The sequence below is a fragment of the Rutidosis leptorrhynchoides genome, chromosome 8, assembly GCF_046630445.1.
Source record: "Rutidosis leptorrhynchoides isolate AG116_Rl617_1_P2 chromosome 8, CSIRO_AGI_Rlap_v1, whole genome shotgun sequence".
NCBI classification, from domain to species: domain Eukaryota; kingdom Viridiplantae; phylum Streptophyta; class Magnoliopsida; order Asterales; family Asteraceae; genus Rutidosis; species Rutidosis leptorrhynchoides.
Window position 1 is genome coordinate 369,858,004 of NC_092340.1, and position 14,497 is coordinate 369,872,500.

General features: G+C 32.4%; 3 protein-coding genes across 5 annotated transcripts in view; all 3 read right to left on the bottom strand.

Annotated features, from left to right (window-relative positions):
• Positions 1 to 6,642: 6,642 nt before the first annotated feature.
• Positions 6,643 to 7,785, bottom strand: LOC139864739 (protein ALP1-like). The gene has a single exon (XM_071853311.1). The coding sequence runs from the start codon at positions 7,783 to 7,785 to the stop codon at positions 6,643 to 6,645; it is 1,143 nt and encodes a 380-aa protein (XP_071709412.1).
• A 2,128-nt stretch (positions 7,786 to 9,913) lies between these two features.
• On the bottom strand, positions 9,914 to 11,719 carry LOC139862440 (B3 domain-containing protein REM10-like). Of its 3 annotated transcripts, XM_071851044.1 has the most exons (5): positions 11,583 to 11,702; positions 11,336 to 11,385; positions 11,138 to 11,223; positions 10,731 to 11,048; positions 9,914 to 10,411 (listed from the first exon to the last, which is right to left on the bottom strand). In XM_071851044.1, the coding sequence occupies exons 3-5, from the start codon at positions 11,186 to 11,188 to the stop codon at positions 10,115 to 10,117; spliced, it is 666 nt and encodes a 221-aa protein (XP_071707145.1). In that variant the 5' UTR covers positions 11,189 to 11,223; positions 11,336 to 11,385; positions 11,583 to 11,702; the 3' UTR covers positions 9,914 to 10,114. The 3 variants fall into 3 exon arrangements, with proteins under 3 accessions (XP_071707145.1, XP_071707144.1, XP_071707146.1); XM_071851043.1 differs by lacking the exon at positions 11,336 to 11,385 and having other exon boundaries at positions 11,583 to 11,719; XM_071851045.1 differs by lacking the exon at positions 11,336 to 11,385 and having other exon boundaries at positions 11,138 to 11,240; positions 11,583 to 11,703.
• Positions 11,720 to 13,393: 1,674 nt separating this feature from the next.
• The window catches only part of LOC139864740 (uncharacterized), a 3,479-nt gene continuing 2,375 nt past the window's right edge, over positions 13,394 to 14,497 (bottom strand). Inside the window, exons 5-6 of the mRNA XM_071853312.1 lie at positions 14,132 to 14,497; positions 13,394 to 13,933 (exon numbers count right to left, since the gene is read on the bottom strand). The exon at positions 14,132 to 14,497 is cut by the window's right edge and continues 3 nt beyond it. Coding sequence (XP_071709413.1) covers positions 13,511 to 13,933; positions 14,132 to 14,497 — 789 coding nt within the window. The 3' untranslated portion in view covers positions 13,394 to 13,510. The remainder of the gene's footprint in view (positions 13,934 to 14,131) is intronic.

Consider the following 14,497-nt stretch of genomic DNA (forward strand, 5'->3'; position numbering starts at 1 on the left):
TTTATTAGTGTTAATGGACTTTTACTTGAATTATTACTTAATTGGACTTGGGCTTGTGATTAGTGGACTTATAAGCCCACCCTACATCTTACAAGGATTATTTAGCCCATCATTAATATGTAAGTATTACCTTGAAATGAAACTAGCTAGTTTATTACATGAAGAATCTAGTCACATAATACTTACACCATAATCCCCATGCAAACACCCCATATATCCATCTTTTATGACACATACATGCATGAACCTTGTGAACATTTCTTTCCTCCATCCCCTTTGTGAATGCCGACGGCTAGAGGCTCCTTGGGAGTGGTTTTTGTTTCAAATTTTGCTTACTTCTTTCACTAGTATCCTTCATTCATTCACACACACTTTTACTTGCTTCCATTTTCTCTCAAACTTTTCTCTCTTTTCTCTCAAGATTGTAAGTATTATGATCATCTTTTCTCTCTTCTTTTCTTGGCCAAAACCGTAAACATACACCTCCATCATCATCATTCTTTTGCTTGATTTGTTACTTGTTCATTGTTATTGTTGTTTACTTGTTGTTATTGTTGTTTACTTACATATTATCAAGAATCAAACTTGCTAGTTTATTCTTCATTTATCTTGTATTTACAAGAATATAAGAGAGCTTAAACTTCCAAGTTTATGTTCTACATTTAAAGTTTTAGAAGATTAAAGTTCATGAGTTAAAATCATACTTGTGTTCATGAAGTAAACTTAAAGTTTACTTTCTAAAGATCAAGACTTAGGCTTGAATCTTTAAAAGTATGAAACCCATGAACTTATTAACTTGTTTATTTAGTTTATTTCTTCATATTATGCACCTTAATTTCATGTTTGTTGGTTTAAATGGTCAAGTATTACAAGTTAGTCTTGATCTCATACTTTCTTGAAACTTAAAATTAACTTTAAAAGTTCAAGAACATGTAAGTAAGCTTTCTTTAATTATAACTTGGTACACTTACGTTAGATCTAGACTTTTGGGTCTAGGATCTTCAAGATCTAACTAAGAACTATGTTCTACAACTTAAGATCTTGATTTTATAAGTTTATTTTCAAGTTGTAACTTAATATTAGTTTTAAAGTTCATGTATGTGTTAGATCTAAGACCTTGATGTAACTTTGGTTCATCAAACTTCATACAACTCTTAAGTGAGTTGTGCTACATGTCTTAGACCTACACTTGTGCCATAATAGTCAAAACTTGGTTAATATTACTTTTATAGTTCATGTATGTGTCGGATCTAAGACTTTGATGTAACTTTGGTTCATCGAACTACATACAACACTTAATTGAGTTGTGCTACATGTCTTAGACTTACACAAGTGTTATTATGGTGAAACCTTGGTTAATATGATGCAAACACATCAACGAGTTGTACACTTGAAGCTATATGCATCAAGGATGAGAACCGTGATAAGCATCAAACACCAAGAACCCACCGGACCTACTGTTTTACTATTTCTGTGTATGACCCGTAAGACCTGGGCTACTGTAAAGATTATTTACAGATATCTCTGTTCGATTAGATAACTTTTCATTTGGTACTCGTCTTAATCCGAGTTACGGTTTAGGATTTATGGCCCTCCGATCGTCACTATGTCCTTTTAACATTGTGCTGAAAATTCTGACCTACTCGCACTTAGACCATCGCCACGGTCAAACGAAGACGAGTTTGCTTCTGGAATTTTTGCCACAACTAGAGGACTCATATACGGAGTCATGTCCACTGGTCTCACCTTATTTCAGTAGGTATAGGTGACTAATCGAACTCAGCCTTTGTTTTAAACTCTATACTTGAACGAAACTTACTTTACGCCTTTTGTTTAATGATGAATGATGATAACCCTTAAGACCTAATTTACATACATTTAAACCTATTCGGACGATTTACCGACTTAGTATTATTTGACTTAGGTTGAGGACTTTCTGGACCTACGTACTTGCTTATTTCCCGACTCGACTTTACCGCTACTTTATCATTGTGAGTTATAGCATCCCTTTTTACTTTAACTATTTTGGGAACTGAGAATACATGCGCATTTTACATTTTACATACTAGGCACGAGTACTTAAACTTTATATATGTGTGGGTTATACAATGGCATAAACATTCCCTTTAGCTCGGTAACGTTTAGTCATTGGTTTTTGAACCGGTGAACGCGAATCTTAGATATCGATCCATAGGGTTTGACATCCCCACTCGGGCTAGTCGCGCTAGCATTTAACGAGTGTTTAATACTTTGTAAACATACGCACTTGCCAAGTGTACTTTCAGAGGGTATAAACGTTAAGTTAGTTACCAAGTGCCCACGGTTAACATATACTTTATCATACTGTTTTGAAACGCTCTTTGTAGCACTGAAATCTCGTGGCCTACCTTACATACTGTTATACTTAAACTATAGCTCACCAACCTTTGTGTTGATATTTTTAAGCATGTTTTTCTCAGGTGCTTAAGGTTGCTTCCACTGTGTACTAGTCTTGCTGTAGACACCCGCTGCTTTAGAGATGTCACTGCATGAACTACTTTATCTTGCATTCAAACTTAATTACTTTTGAAACTATGACTTGTAACAACCATTGGGGTCACGTACATTTATTAATGGCTTCTGTTCATTAAAGCTTACTTTTGGTTATTAAACATTGATGTTGGTTAAGACATCACCTTTTATCATGAATGCAAACTTGTTTTGAAATAGCATATAGTGTTTGACCTTGTAATGATCCTGTTGTTGATGGTCCGTACATGATGATTTAGTACGGGGCATCACAATGGGCTATTAATGGGCTTTATATTTGTTTAATTGAATGATAGTTCATTAATTTAATATAAAGATTTACAATTGAACGTACCTATAAATAACCATATACACTCGATCGGACACGATGGGCGGGATATTTATAAGTGCTAATAATCGTTCATTTAACCAGACACGGGAATGGATTAATAGTTAACGGACTTATTAAAACAGGGGTAAATTACATACAAGGAAAATTGGTGTAATTATAGTTTAAGTCCCCAATTAGTTGGAATATTTGACTTCGGATATAAGGATAATTTGACGAGGATACTTGCACTTTATATTTATGACTGATGGACTGTTATGGACAAAAACCAGATGGACATATTGAATAATCCAGGACAAAGGACAATTAATCCATGGTAATAAATTAAAATCAACTCGTCAAACATCATGATTACGGAAGTTTAAATAAGCATAATTTCTTTATTTCATATTTTATCGCACTTTTATTTACTGTCATTTTATTTAATTGCACTTTTTATTATCATACTTTTTAATTATCGCAACTTTTATTTACTGTCATTTTATTTATCGCACTTTTAATTATCGCACTTTAATTATTATCATTTACTTTACGCTTTAAATTAAGTCTTTTATTTTTAATATTTTACATTAGGTTTTAACTGCGACTAAAGTTTTAAAATCGACAAACCGGTCATTAAACGGTAAAACCCCCTTTTATAATAATAATACTACTACTTATATTTATATTTATACAAATATAGTTTTAAAAAAAATATAGCGTTAAACTTGGCTAGCTCCATGTGGAACGAACCGGACTTACTAAAAACTACACTACTGTATGATTAGGTACACTGCCTATAAGTGATGTAGCAAGGTTTAGGTATATCCATTCTATAAATAAATAAATAACTTGTGTAAAATTGTATCGTATTTAATAGTATTTTGTAGTAAAAATATAACTATTTTGTATACACCTCTACGCACATCAGTTGTTATTGTTAGTCTTGTATTTAATATTAGTACTAATATCATATATATATTTATAAGAATTAGAAATATTATTATCATTAGTATTTTTATTATTAATATTATTATAAATTTTATCATTTAAGTATTAATATTATTATGATTATTATTTTTATTATGAATATGATTATTATTACTATTCTTATTACGAAAATAACATAAATTATTATTATTATCATTAACATTAATATTAGTATCAAGTCATTATTATTATTATTATTATTATTATTATTATTATTATTATTATTATTATTATTATTATTATTATTATTATTTATATAAGTATTAGTATTACTACTATTATTACTATTTTTATTAAAACTACCTTTATATCAAAAATTAACATTTTTACTAAAGTTATTTAAATCTCAGTTAGGTTAGTATTATTATTATTATGAACATTATGTATATAAATACTTACATATAACAAACTATCGGTTTTTAATATAGTACTAAACATATATTATATGTTTAGATATATTAATATGACTGAATGAATAAATATTAAGTACTTTAAATGTATATATACAGTATAGATATATATAACATATAACTTAAGATATAATACATATAAATAAAGTATATGTAATAAATAAAATTTAGTATAAAAATTTATATAACTACAAACACATAAAAATTTTATAATTAATAAATGAAATTTGGAGATTTCTATTATATGTTTTAACAGAAATACAATTAATATAGGTTCTTGAATCCGAAGCCAACCCTATATTTGATCAATGTCGTCCTATGTATTTTTACTACAAAATACAGTATGGTGAGTTTCATTTGCTCCCTTTTTAAATGTTTTTGCAATATATATTTTTGGGACTGAGAATACATGCGCTGCTTTTATAACTGTTTTACGAAATAGACACAAGTACTTGAAACTACATTCTATGGTTGAATTGTTATACCAGATATCGCCCTTGTTGAATTTGGTAACCTAAGAATTGGTGTTTATTATAATTGCCACCAGTTGACGCGAATCCTAAAGATAGATCTATGGGCTTTGACACGCCCCAGTCAGAGAATTTGAACTGCTTTAGTACTTCGATGTTTATATGTTTGGGGATATTCTAGATGCATTTTGTTAATGTCGGTTACCAGGTGTTCAATCCATATGAATAATTTTTGTCGTTATGTATGGGACATATATTTATGAGAAATGGAAATGAAAATCTTGTGGTCTATTAAAATGATAGAAATGATCGATTATGATAAACTAATGAACTCACCAACCTTTTGGTTGACACTTTAAAGCATGTTTATTCTCAGGTATGAAAGAAATCTTCTGATGTGCATTTGTTCACTTTAGAGATATTACTTGGAGTCATTCATGACATATTTCAAAAGACGTTGCATTCGAGTCGTTGAGTTCATCAAGATTATTATTAAGTCAATTATAGTTGGATATATTATGAAATGGTATGCATGCTGTCAACTTTCGATGTAAATGAAAGTTTATCTTTTAAAAACGAATGCGATGTTTGTAAAATGTATCATATAGAGGTCAAGCACCTCGCGATGTAACCAAATGTAATGTATTCATCCAGATGGATTAGGACGGATCACTACAGGAAAGCAACCTTTTGACATAGACTATAGTGTCTTTTCGGTCGAGGTTTCGGGGCGCCGCCCCTTGTACCCCGCAAGGGGCGCTGCCCCCTTGACAATCGCCATTTTCGTGATAATATCTAGTCAACTTTTACGGACGTGCACTTCACACTTTCCAAACCCGTTGTTAAGTATAACTAAATAAGTCTTGCTTTTCAACTAAATCCCAATTACATATAATGATTGTTAGATGACACTAAAATCACGAACAAATATGCAGAAAAATCTTACATGTAAACTCTCATTTGCTTGCGATAAATTAGAGATACTATCCCATATTCATTTGGAAAAGCTAGTAGTATCAAAAATTGAATTGTAAACAACTTGGAGTAGCGACACACATAAAATATCAATTCCTAGCATTAAATTAAGCATAAAATACATAAACTGTTTGAACTTATTGATTGTGTCCAAAATTCCTGCACAAAGCATATTAATGAGGAATTATTATTGGACAATTAAAGCAAAACAGTTTTCCCAACACGGCAACCCTTTATTTATGAAAATTAACTCATCTGACAAATCATAACTGACATATGTGCAGGGGCGGAGCCATGTACATAGTTGTGGGGTCAAGTGACCCCACTCAAATATCAGTATATATATGTGAAGATAAGAAACATAAGTCATTGTAGATCAGATGCTTGGGTCCTTAACTCCCTTTACCATTCACAGTGGTGACGGGTGATAGGGGCGTGATGGAGTGTTTTTGTGGGGTATAGTGCTGATTTGGCAACGGTGATGGCGTGATGGCGTGATGCAGTTGTAGTGGTGGGCGTGATGGTTATGTGATGAGTTAAATTTAATTTTTCATTTTTATTATTATTATTATTATTATTATTATTATTATTATTATTATTATTATTAAATTTGTTATATTTATTATTATTATTACAAATATAAATCACTAAAAATTTTTTAAACGGCACTTTTATTATCACAAAATCACGGTTACAATTTTTTAAAACTTAAGATTAAACACAATAACAACGATAATAAAACTAAACAACGATAATACAACACAACATTTAGAAATCATTGAGATCGGGAGAATCCGATGAATAGAACTTGCCATCGGTGTCGTACTGTGGCCCGGAGGGTACGTAGTCCTCTTCATCCGACACAATGTATTCGCTGTCATCCTGAAACTCGATATACAACTTGATCATTTCGTTGTTGGTCACAACTCAACCCACAAGCATGGTCCAGTCTTCTTCATCTTTAAGAAGACTGGCCATTATCCTCGACTATCATGTTGTGCAAGAGCACACAACAATACAATATCCGCCTCAACTTGTTGACGGTGTGTGGTCGTCCAGCCATTTGTAAAATATGGAATCTACCTTGAAGAATACCGAATGTTCTTTCGACATCTTTACGTGCACTTTCTTGAAATCTTTTAAATTTTGCACGTGGCTCGTCGGTTGGGGTCGAATATGCCTTCATCAATGTTGACCAATCTGGATAAATACTGTCCGCTAAATAATAACCATTTGTGTATTCATTTCCATTAACAGTAAATGGGGCAAATGGTGCATTTCCATTCTTAATGTCATCAAACAACGAAGATTGATTCAAAATATTAACATCGTTGTTTGCACCTGCGGCACCGAAGAATGCATGCCAAATCCATGTATCATATGAAGCAACTGCTTCAAAAACTATGGTCGGATGACCTTGATGGCCACTAGTATATTGCCCTTTCCAAGCATTTGGACAATTCTTCCATTTCCAATGCATGCAATCAATGCTTCCAAGCATTCCCTTAAACCCATGTTTTTCTTCGTGCGCGCTATACAAATGAGCTATATCGCTACTCGTTGGTTTCCTCAAATATTCATCAACATATAGTTCTAACACACATTTACAAAAGCTATTGAGACAGAGAATTGATGTACCTTCAGCCATTTGTAAATATTCGTCAAACATGTCCGCTGTTGTACCGTAAGCCAATTGACGAATCGCGGATGTACATTTCTGTATCGTAGTAAAACCTTGTCGACCAATAACATCATTTTTTTGTTTAAAATATTCAAAATGAAGTGGTAATGGATCGACATCGTAATTGATTATATCATTCACGATACGCTTAAATAATCTACTACTCATTCTAAAACGTCTCTTAAATCTAGTTTCAGGATAAACTGGATTATTTGAGAAATAGTGTTTGTATAGATTATCACCTGCAAGTTCACGATCTCTACGAATATAAATTCGTGTTCGTGGAACACGTACATTGTTTGCAGCCTCTTCTGCTGCAGCCTCTTCAGCGTCTAATTCTTCGGCCAATTCTCGTAAAATCATCAACTCATCTTCATCATCCGAATCCCATAAATCAAAAAGTTTAAACAAAGCTTTTGCCATTGAATTTTTTGTTAAGTGTATAAAGTGATATATTGATAAAATTGTGTGAATAATTAAAATGGGAAGAGTGGGATATATATATAAAGAAAAAAATAAAAGAAAAAAAAAACCCGGATTATTCAAATGGCTATATAGCCGTTGCTTCCACGTGTCCGCCTCCCATTCGATGTTCGCGTTTTCTTCTCCGGTGATGGAACCATCGCGCCGATCAACAAATCACTCCATCACGCCGCACAGGGGCACGATGGAGGCGGGCTCAAGGCAAACACGGCTCGATCACGCTGCGATGTAAATGACCTTAATAAGTGTCCCAAGTTCATGTCCGTCCGCTACTTTTTTAATATTTAAACAAATTATGAGTCATTAGTTCGTTTAACTCTGTTGTATGGTAATTAATGGAGATATAATATGATAATTTGGAGCAGGACCGGTCCTGAATGTTCTGTTGTCCGGGGCAAATCGATCAAATAATACCCCTACTCTATTTATAAACAAGTGTTCGAAAACTAATCGACTTATATAACTCGTTTTCAGGTTAATTTTTTTTAAATAAATTTAGTGTGACAATTTGAAGAGATAAAATACGATAAAAGTGATGACTTCGAGTCTAGTTAAAAATTTTATAGTGTCTTTTTCTTTTTCATTCGTGATTTAATTAATGCGTAAATTATAAAAGAAAAATATCAAGTAATGTAACATGTGTCTAAATTATTAGACTATTACTTGATCTATCCCGAAATATGTGTCTATAATTCTTTTTTTTTTTAAATAATTGTCTACCTTCAAAAAAGACAATCAACTTTACATTTTTATAAACATTTTCTCAAAAATTGACATCTTAAAAAGATTCATTTTTATACTATACCAAAATTTGTCTGTGACACACTAATAAAACTGAACTTTCAAAAAAGGACTTTTGTTTCTTATAGAAATAATTAAATTAAAGAAAATATAAAAATCAAGTAGTACTATGGAGTATTATATTAAGAAATCAGTAAACTTATTTTATGAATTCACATTATTTGAAAATCCATTGTTAGACTAGAATTTCAAAATCCATATATGATTGTACAATACGATATATCTGTTGTACGATATATTGGATTTTAATAAAATTAACACATCTGACAAATGAAAAAAAGCTTACAATATCAAGGAACAAAAGATTTTTTCTCTTTTCAAATTTTGACTTTTCTTTCTTCCTCTCCCTTCCTACATGAAATTTCTCCTCTAAACTTACAAAAAAAACTAAGTACACTTAAAAAAACTCAAAACTTCAGATTTGATGCCCCCTAAAATGTGATGTCCGGGTGCGGTCGCCCCTGTGGCCCTACCCCTAGGGCCGGCCCTGATTGGGAGTCATTATATTTTGATTTATTCATTATTTGTACATATTCGACATATGAGTTTACACTTATATTTTTCGAATTTTAATAATCATAAAAATTAAAAAAGGTCTTTTGAAGTTCATTAAAAAAGTTGATTACGTATAAATTTCTTATTTATTAACGAAATAAATATTATACAAGACATCTATAGGTTATAAGGTAACTTGATTTATTTACGTTTGTGCTTAATTATACTTTGTCAACTAAAATTTTCTTACTGTATTATTTTGTGACCCCAACTATCTCAAATTCTGGCTCCGCCCGTGCATATGTGGATATCAAACACTTGACAATACAACGAACCTTGGTTTGGTTTTACAGGAATCTGTATATAGATCGATCTTATTATAATTCAATAGTAGTGCACATTCTTTTAAGCTTATAGTGCAGACTAGCTATGGCCATTTCAATTTCTTCTAAATTTATGTAGTCCACTTGTATGGTCCACAGTGGTCATGGTCAGTATACTAACTAAAAAGTTGTGTTTCACAATGTGACATAACTGAAAAGTTCATTTTTCACAATGTAACATACATTCACCATATGTGCACAAGTCAACTTTGTTTGAATTAAATCTCAGCTAGGCATGATTGATATGGTTGCATAATGTGCAAACTGCAAACAAATTGGTGTTAGTTGAACAATCATATATAGTTTGCTTGTTAATCTTATATTGTAGAAAGGTTGATCTGTGTTCTCCTGCAACTAAAATTAGCTTGATAGTCAATTGCATTCACATGGAAACTAAATAGTACATCATTAAAGTAAGGAAACTTACAACTAGAAACTTATTATATCTTAAAGCCAAATTTTGTGATTGATAACACATACTTAAAGTGTTTTAGAAACTTATATCCTACAGTCGATTGCATTCACATTAACTCGAGATTTTATTTTTTGCTGATATGTCTTTCACATTTTATTTTTTGCTGATATGTCTTTCACACAACGCTTTGGCCATTTTCCTCTTGGTTTTTGATGATTTCGGTGCCTTTATGCTTGATGATTTTTACCAGACATAACTTATCTTCATTTTTTATGAACTTGAACACGCATTCATCTCCTTCGGACAAATTATTACTTTCCTCGAAATTTAACCACCCGTGTCCCAGATAGTACCTTAATTCCGACTTCTCCGCACAAAAGCTAACTTTCCACTCTTCTCCGTCAAGATTTTTCACAATTACCGTTTTCTTTTCATCCATTTTCGTCAACCTTACAAACTCCTCTGACAACCCCTGATCATACCACCAAGTATGCAAAAAGTGTTACTACATTCTTATAATAAAACCCTAATAATATCATTCAGATCAATTATGTGTCTGCCATAAACATTTTGGGTTATGAACAAGCAAAAAAACATAAGAAATTGTCTAACAACTCCTAATTTGTTAATTTAACTATCTGATTGAGGCATACATTGAGGTGACCAGGGAAAAAAATGGGAGCCTGAACAGGTTATTTATAATCAAACATAAGCTACATTAATAATCTAAATCTAAATCTGCATTAAAACACAAACAAGCTAATAAAAGTTTTTGTTTATGATACACTTACCAAGCGAGATTGGTGTTTAGTGATAACGGTCGAAAAGGAAGGATTAATATGATCATCATTAACATCTTTTTCGCACCCATTCAAACTATAAATTGACATTTTGAAAGTGGTTTGATCGATGAGCCAAAAGAAAACAAAGTCACCAAAACTCAAGTGTCTATCTTCAACCACATTGGCCCACCCATCAGCAAAACAATAAACACCACCAATTTGTTTAATCTTTACTCTCCATGTACACCCTCCATTTATACATCGGAATATTCGGTCATTTGGGATCTTGTTGTTCATGTGCAAGCTCACAAATTCTTCTGGCAATGGCTTCAATTCATTCGAAAAATTAATTATTAAAAAAAAAAAAAAAAAACAGAGGACAAAAAATGGAATTTGGGTAAAGAAGATGAAATTACCAAATGAGGAGCTGATGGGTCAAGTAACATCTTGAAAAATGAAGGATCCATTTTCACCAAGTCTGCACTTTTATTGGAAAATTGTCCTGTAGCAACAACAGAGCTAACAATTCAGTGGATTCAAGAACTTCAATGAACAATTGGTTAAAATACACGAAATCAAGGAGATATATCAAAGTTTATGGCTGTAATTCTTACACTTGATGTTGGAAATTGCAATCGAAGTCCAATTTTCTCAAATTTTAGACCTAGATATGTATATGTATAAATTAATGATATAATTATCAAACCTTTTGAAAATTCATCAAAATTGTACATCTTATTTTACAAACTAGGAGTTGTTAGACAATTTCTTATGTTTTAAAACCACTTGGCTATAATAGAGTTACAAGTACAACTCAAATATTAAAGAAAACAGAAAATTGCAGAGGGAAAACGTAACTACCTGATCAGTCAGTAACATTCACCACGTTATCCTCTCGCTACCATAGTAGGTTGCTCCATGGTTAGATGAAGATGCGATGAGGATTGAAGATGAAATCGCCGTCAAAGAAATTATTTAAATCTAGGGTTTTCTATCAGTTGTCCCATTATAATAATTCTAAATAATAAATAATAATAATAATTATAAATAAATATAAAATATAAACATAAATCTATAATTTATAAATATATTAATTCTTAATATATATTTTTCGAAATTATATTCGAATCCCATTATAAGACTATTTGTAGTGGTCATTCGTGTTGTGGTTTCGTGTTGTGGATTTTTTGCACTTTATTGCTGACTAGTTTGTGTTGTGTTAGTGAGTGGAGTAGTGGTGGTGTTGGATGTTGGTGTTGTTTGTTAGTAGAATGTTGGCAAAATATAATTGGGCAAGTATTAAAAGGAGATAAAAATAATATTTTTATAATAATAAAAAATTAATAAAATGGCCAAAACGTACGTTGCCCATTGCGTTGAATCTTCCCAAACGCCGGCCAAAATCAACCGGAAAACGCCGCGATACGGCAGAAGGGAGGCGTTTTCCCTCCGGGATTGTACCCCTCCGATACAACTGGTCTAATTGAAAAGTTCTATTCCAAATCCAAAAAGTAGGATATCCGAATATTCGATTTTTTTGAATGTTTCTTGTTCGGATTTACAAATTGCATATTTGGATACGGATACTATGAACACCATACACTTAGGCATTAATACACAATTTTTAAGTATATTGATATTATCATCATTATTCAAGTGCATATACATTTTTTTTTTCTTCACGAAAACATAATTTAAATTAACATAGATCAAAAGATCTATGTATATACATGTTATAAATCCATTCAGACTCGGACTGCTCTGATTAACAAAATCCACGGATCTATTTAAACTATACCTTACTAACATTTAAGCACACTACAACAATTGATTGTAACAACAAAAACGACATCTTCGTTCCTCATGACTGAGGGATTCACACGGAAAGTAAACCACTAATTCGCTTGATAGCTTGACTTGTGATAATATGAATGAAACAGACACATTCCCAAAACCTACAAGTATTCAAAACTCACCGAACGCCTACACACGAGTTATGAGCGTACCACCCTCCACCTAAGACAAATGTAACAACCAAGACCCAACCCCTAAAATATTGTTCAAATTTTAAACCCGCTATGAAGATACCAACTCCGTCCGAGACATTAAAGGGTTTAAACATAAAGACGTGGGGACATACCTTGGTTTGGTTTTACATACATCTATATATAGATCGTTTTATAATGGTAGATGATATTTTCACTCTCAAAACACAGATAGATCTTTGGGAGCGAATCTATTTTGTATGAACAATTCACATTCTTTAAATTTATATATAGTCCACTCATTTGGTCCATAGTGGTCATGGTCAGTATACTAAAAAGTTGTGTTTCACAATGTGACATAGCTGAAAAGTTCATTTTTCACATTGTGGGTCACATGAAGAAAAATATCAATAATGTTTCCTTAATGTTATGTATTTTTCCAAACCTTATGCTATGGTTTAATGTTATTTTCTAGCTCAATCGAGCCATATTTCTGTACAGTTGCATCTAGAGTTCCAGTAATACGTTATTATATCTATATCTATATCCATATCCATATGATTTGCAGTGGGAAAACTGGACATAAACACATGACTTGCAATTAACAAACAACGCAGTAAACAAAAATTAGTAATCTTGCAGAATATACACAAAACAAGCATGTTAAGAGTTTGACTCCTACTTTGCCTATACTTTGCCTAAACAGATGTAACAAAACACTCTACATTAAACCTGCAACTAAAAAAAAAAGTTGCCGTCCAAGTTAGTCCATTAACAGTTGTCATAAACAGCACCGGACCTTTTCTATGATAGTCTTCGCTTAGCTGGCCTACTACGTGGCCTTTTCACCATTGCCACATCAGCACTACTACTGTCATGTTCATTACCCGGAATTTCGTCATGTGACTGTGTCTGCCTTCTCCTTCTCTTCCCAACTTGAGCCACCGAATGATGATGATGATGCCTTTTTTTCTCGTTAGTGTCTTTTGTTAGACAAAATTTACCTTCCGTTCTGATGAACGTGATTATACATTTATCTCCCGGTGATAACTTATTACTTCGTATGAATGGACCCCATCCAGCCGATACATAGTACCTTTTAAGCGTAAACTTATACGTCCGATCCAACAGTAAGCAAAATGGATGCTCGTTTCCGTCAATATCCTTCATCGTTATGCTTTTTCCAGCTTCCATAACCGGTAACCCCATAAATTTCCTTGGAATCCGCTATTTAATAATAAAACATCCAGAAACGTTAGATCATTAATTAGAACATGTCTTTGAACGATCGCGTTCTACTTATATCCCAAATAAATAAATGCAATTACATGTCTAACAAAAGGAAATTAAAGTTCCAACCACTAGGCAAGGTTAGTCCGTTTATATTGAGAAACTTTTTACAGTAGTAAATTAATTTTTTCTTACCCAAATACGGGATGTGGTGACAGTGAACTTAACGGAAGGATCATCATCATCTTCATCTTCATCTTCATCTTCATCACTTTGATCTTCAGTTGTTTCCAGATCCAAACTATTTTTCTTGATGACATTTGCTAGACTTAACTTACCTTCACTTCTTATGTACTTAAACACACATTCATCCCCGTACCTCAATTTATTCCTTTTTTTAAAACATTTCCATCCGTTTGACAAAGCGTAACGTTTCGTCTTCTTATAGCTATAAGATTTATCCAACCACAACCCCAATTGCTGCTCTTTTCCATTAAGATTCTTCACCGTCATGCTTTTTCCATCTTCTACTCCGGGCAAACGCCCAAACTCCTCAGGAAG

What these genes read in the sequence shown, in the direction of transcription:
- LOC139864739 (XM_071853311.1), bottom strand. Translation starts at nt 7,785, where the DNA reads ATGGCAAAAGCTTTGTTTAAACTTTTTGATTTATGGGATTCGGATGAT.
- LOC139862440 (XM_071851043.1), bottom strand. Translation starts at nt 11,188, where the DNA reads ATGGATCCTTCATTTTTCAAGATGTTACTTGACCCATCAGCTCCTCAT. An exon ending in ACCCATCAGCTCCTCATTTG is followed by an intron (nt 11,049 to 11,137) that starts GTAATTTCATCT and finishes AATGAATTGAAG; the next exon opens with CCATTGCCAGAAGAATTTGT. An exon ending in CTAAACACCAATCTCGCTTG is followed by an intron (nt 10,412 to 10,730) that starts GTAAGTGTATCA and finishes TGGTATGATCAG; the next exon opens with GGGTTGTCAGAGGAGTTTGT.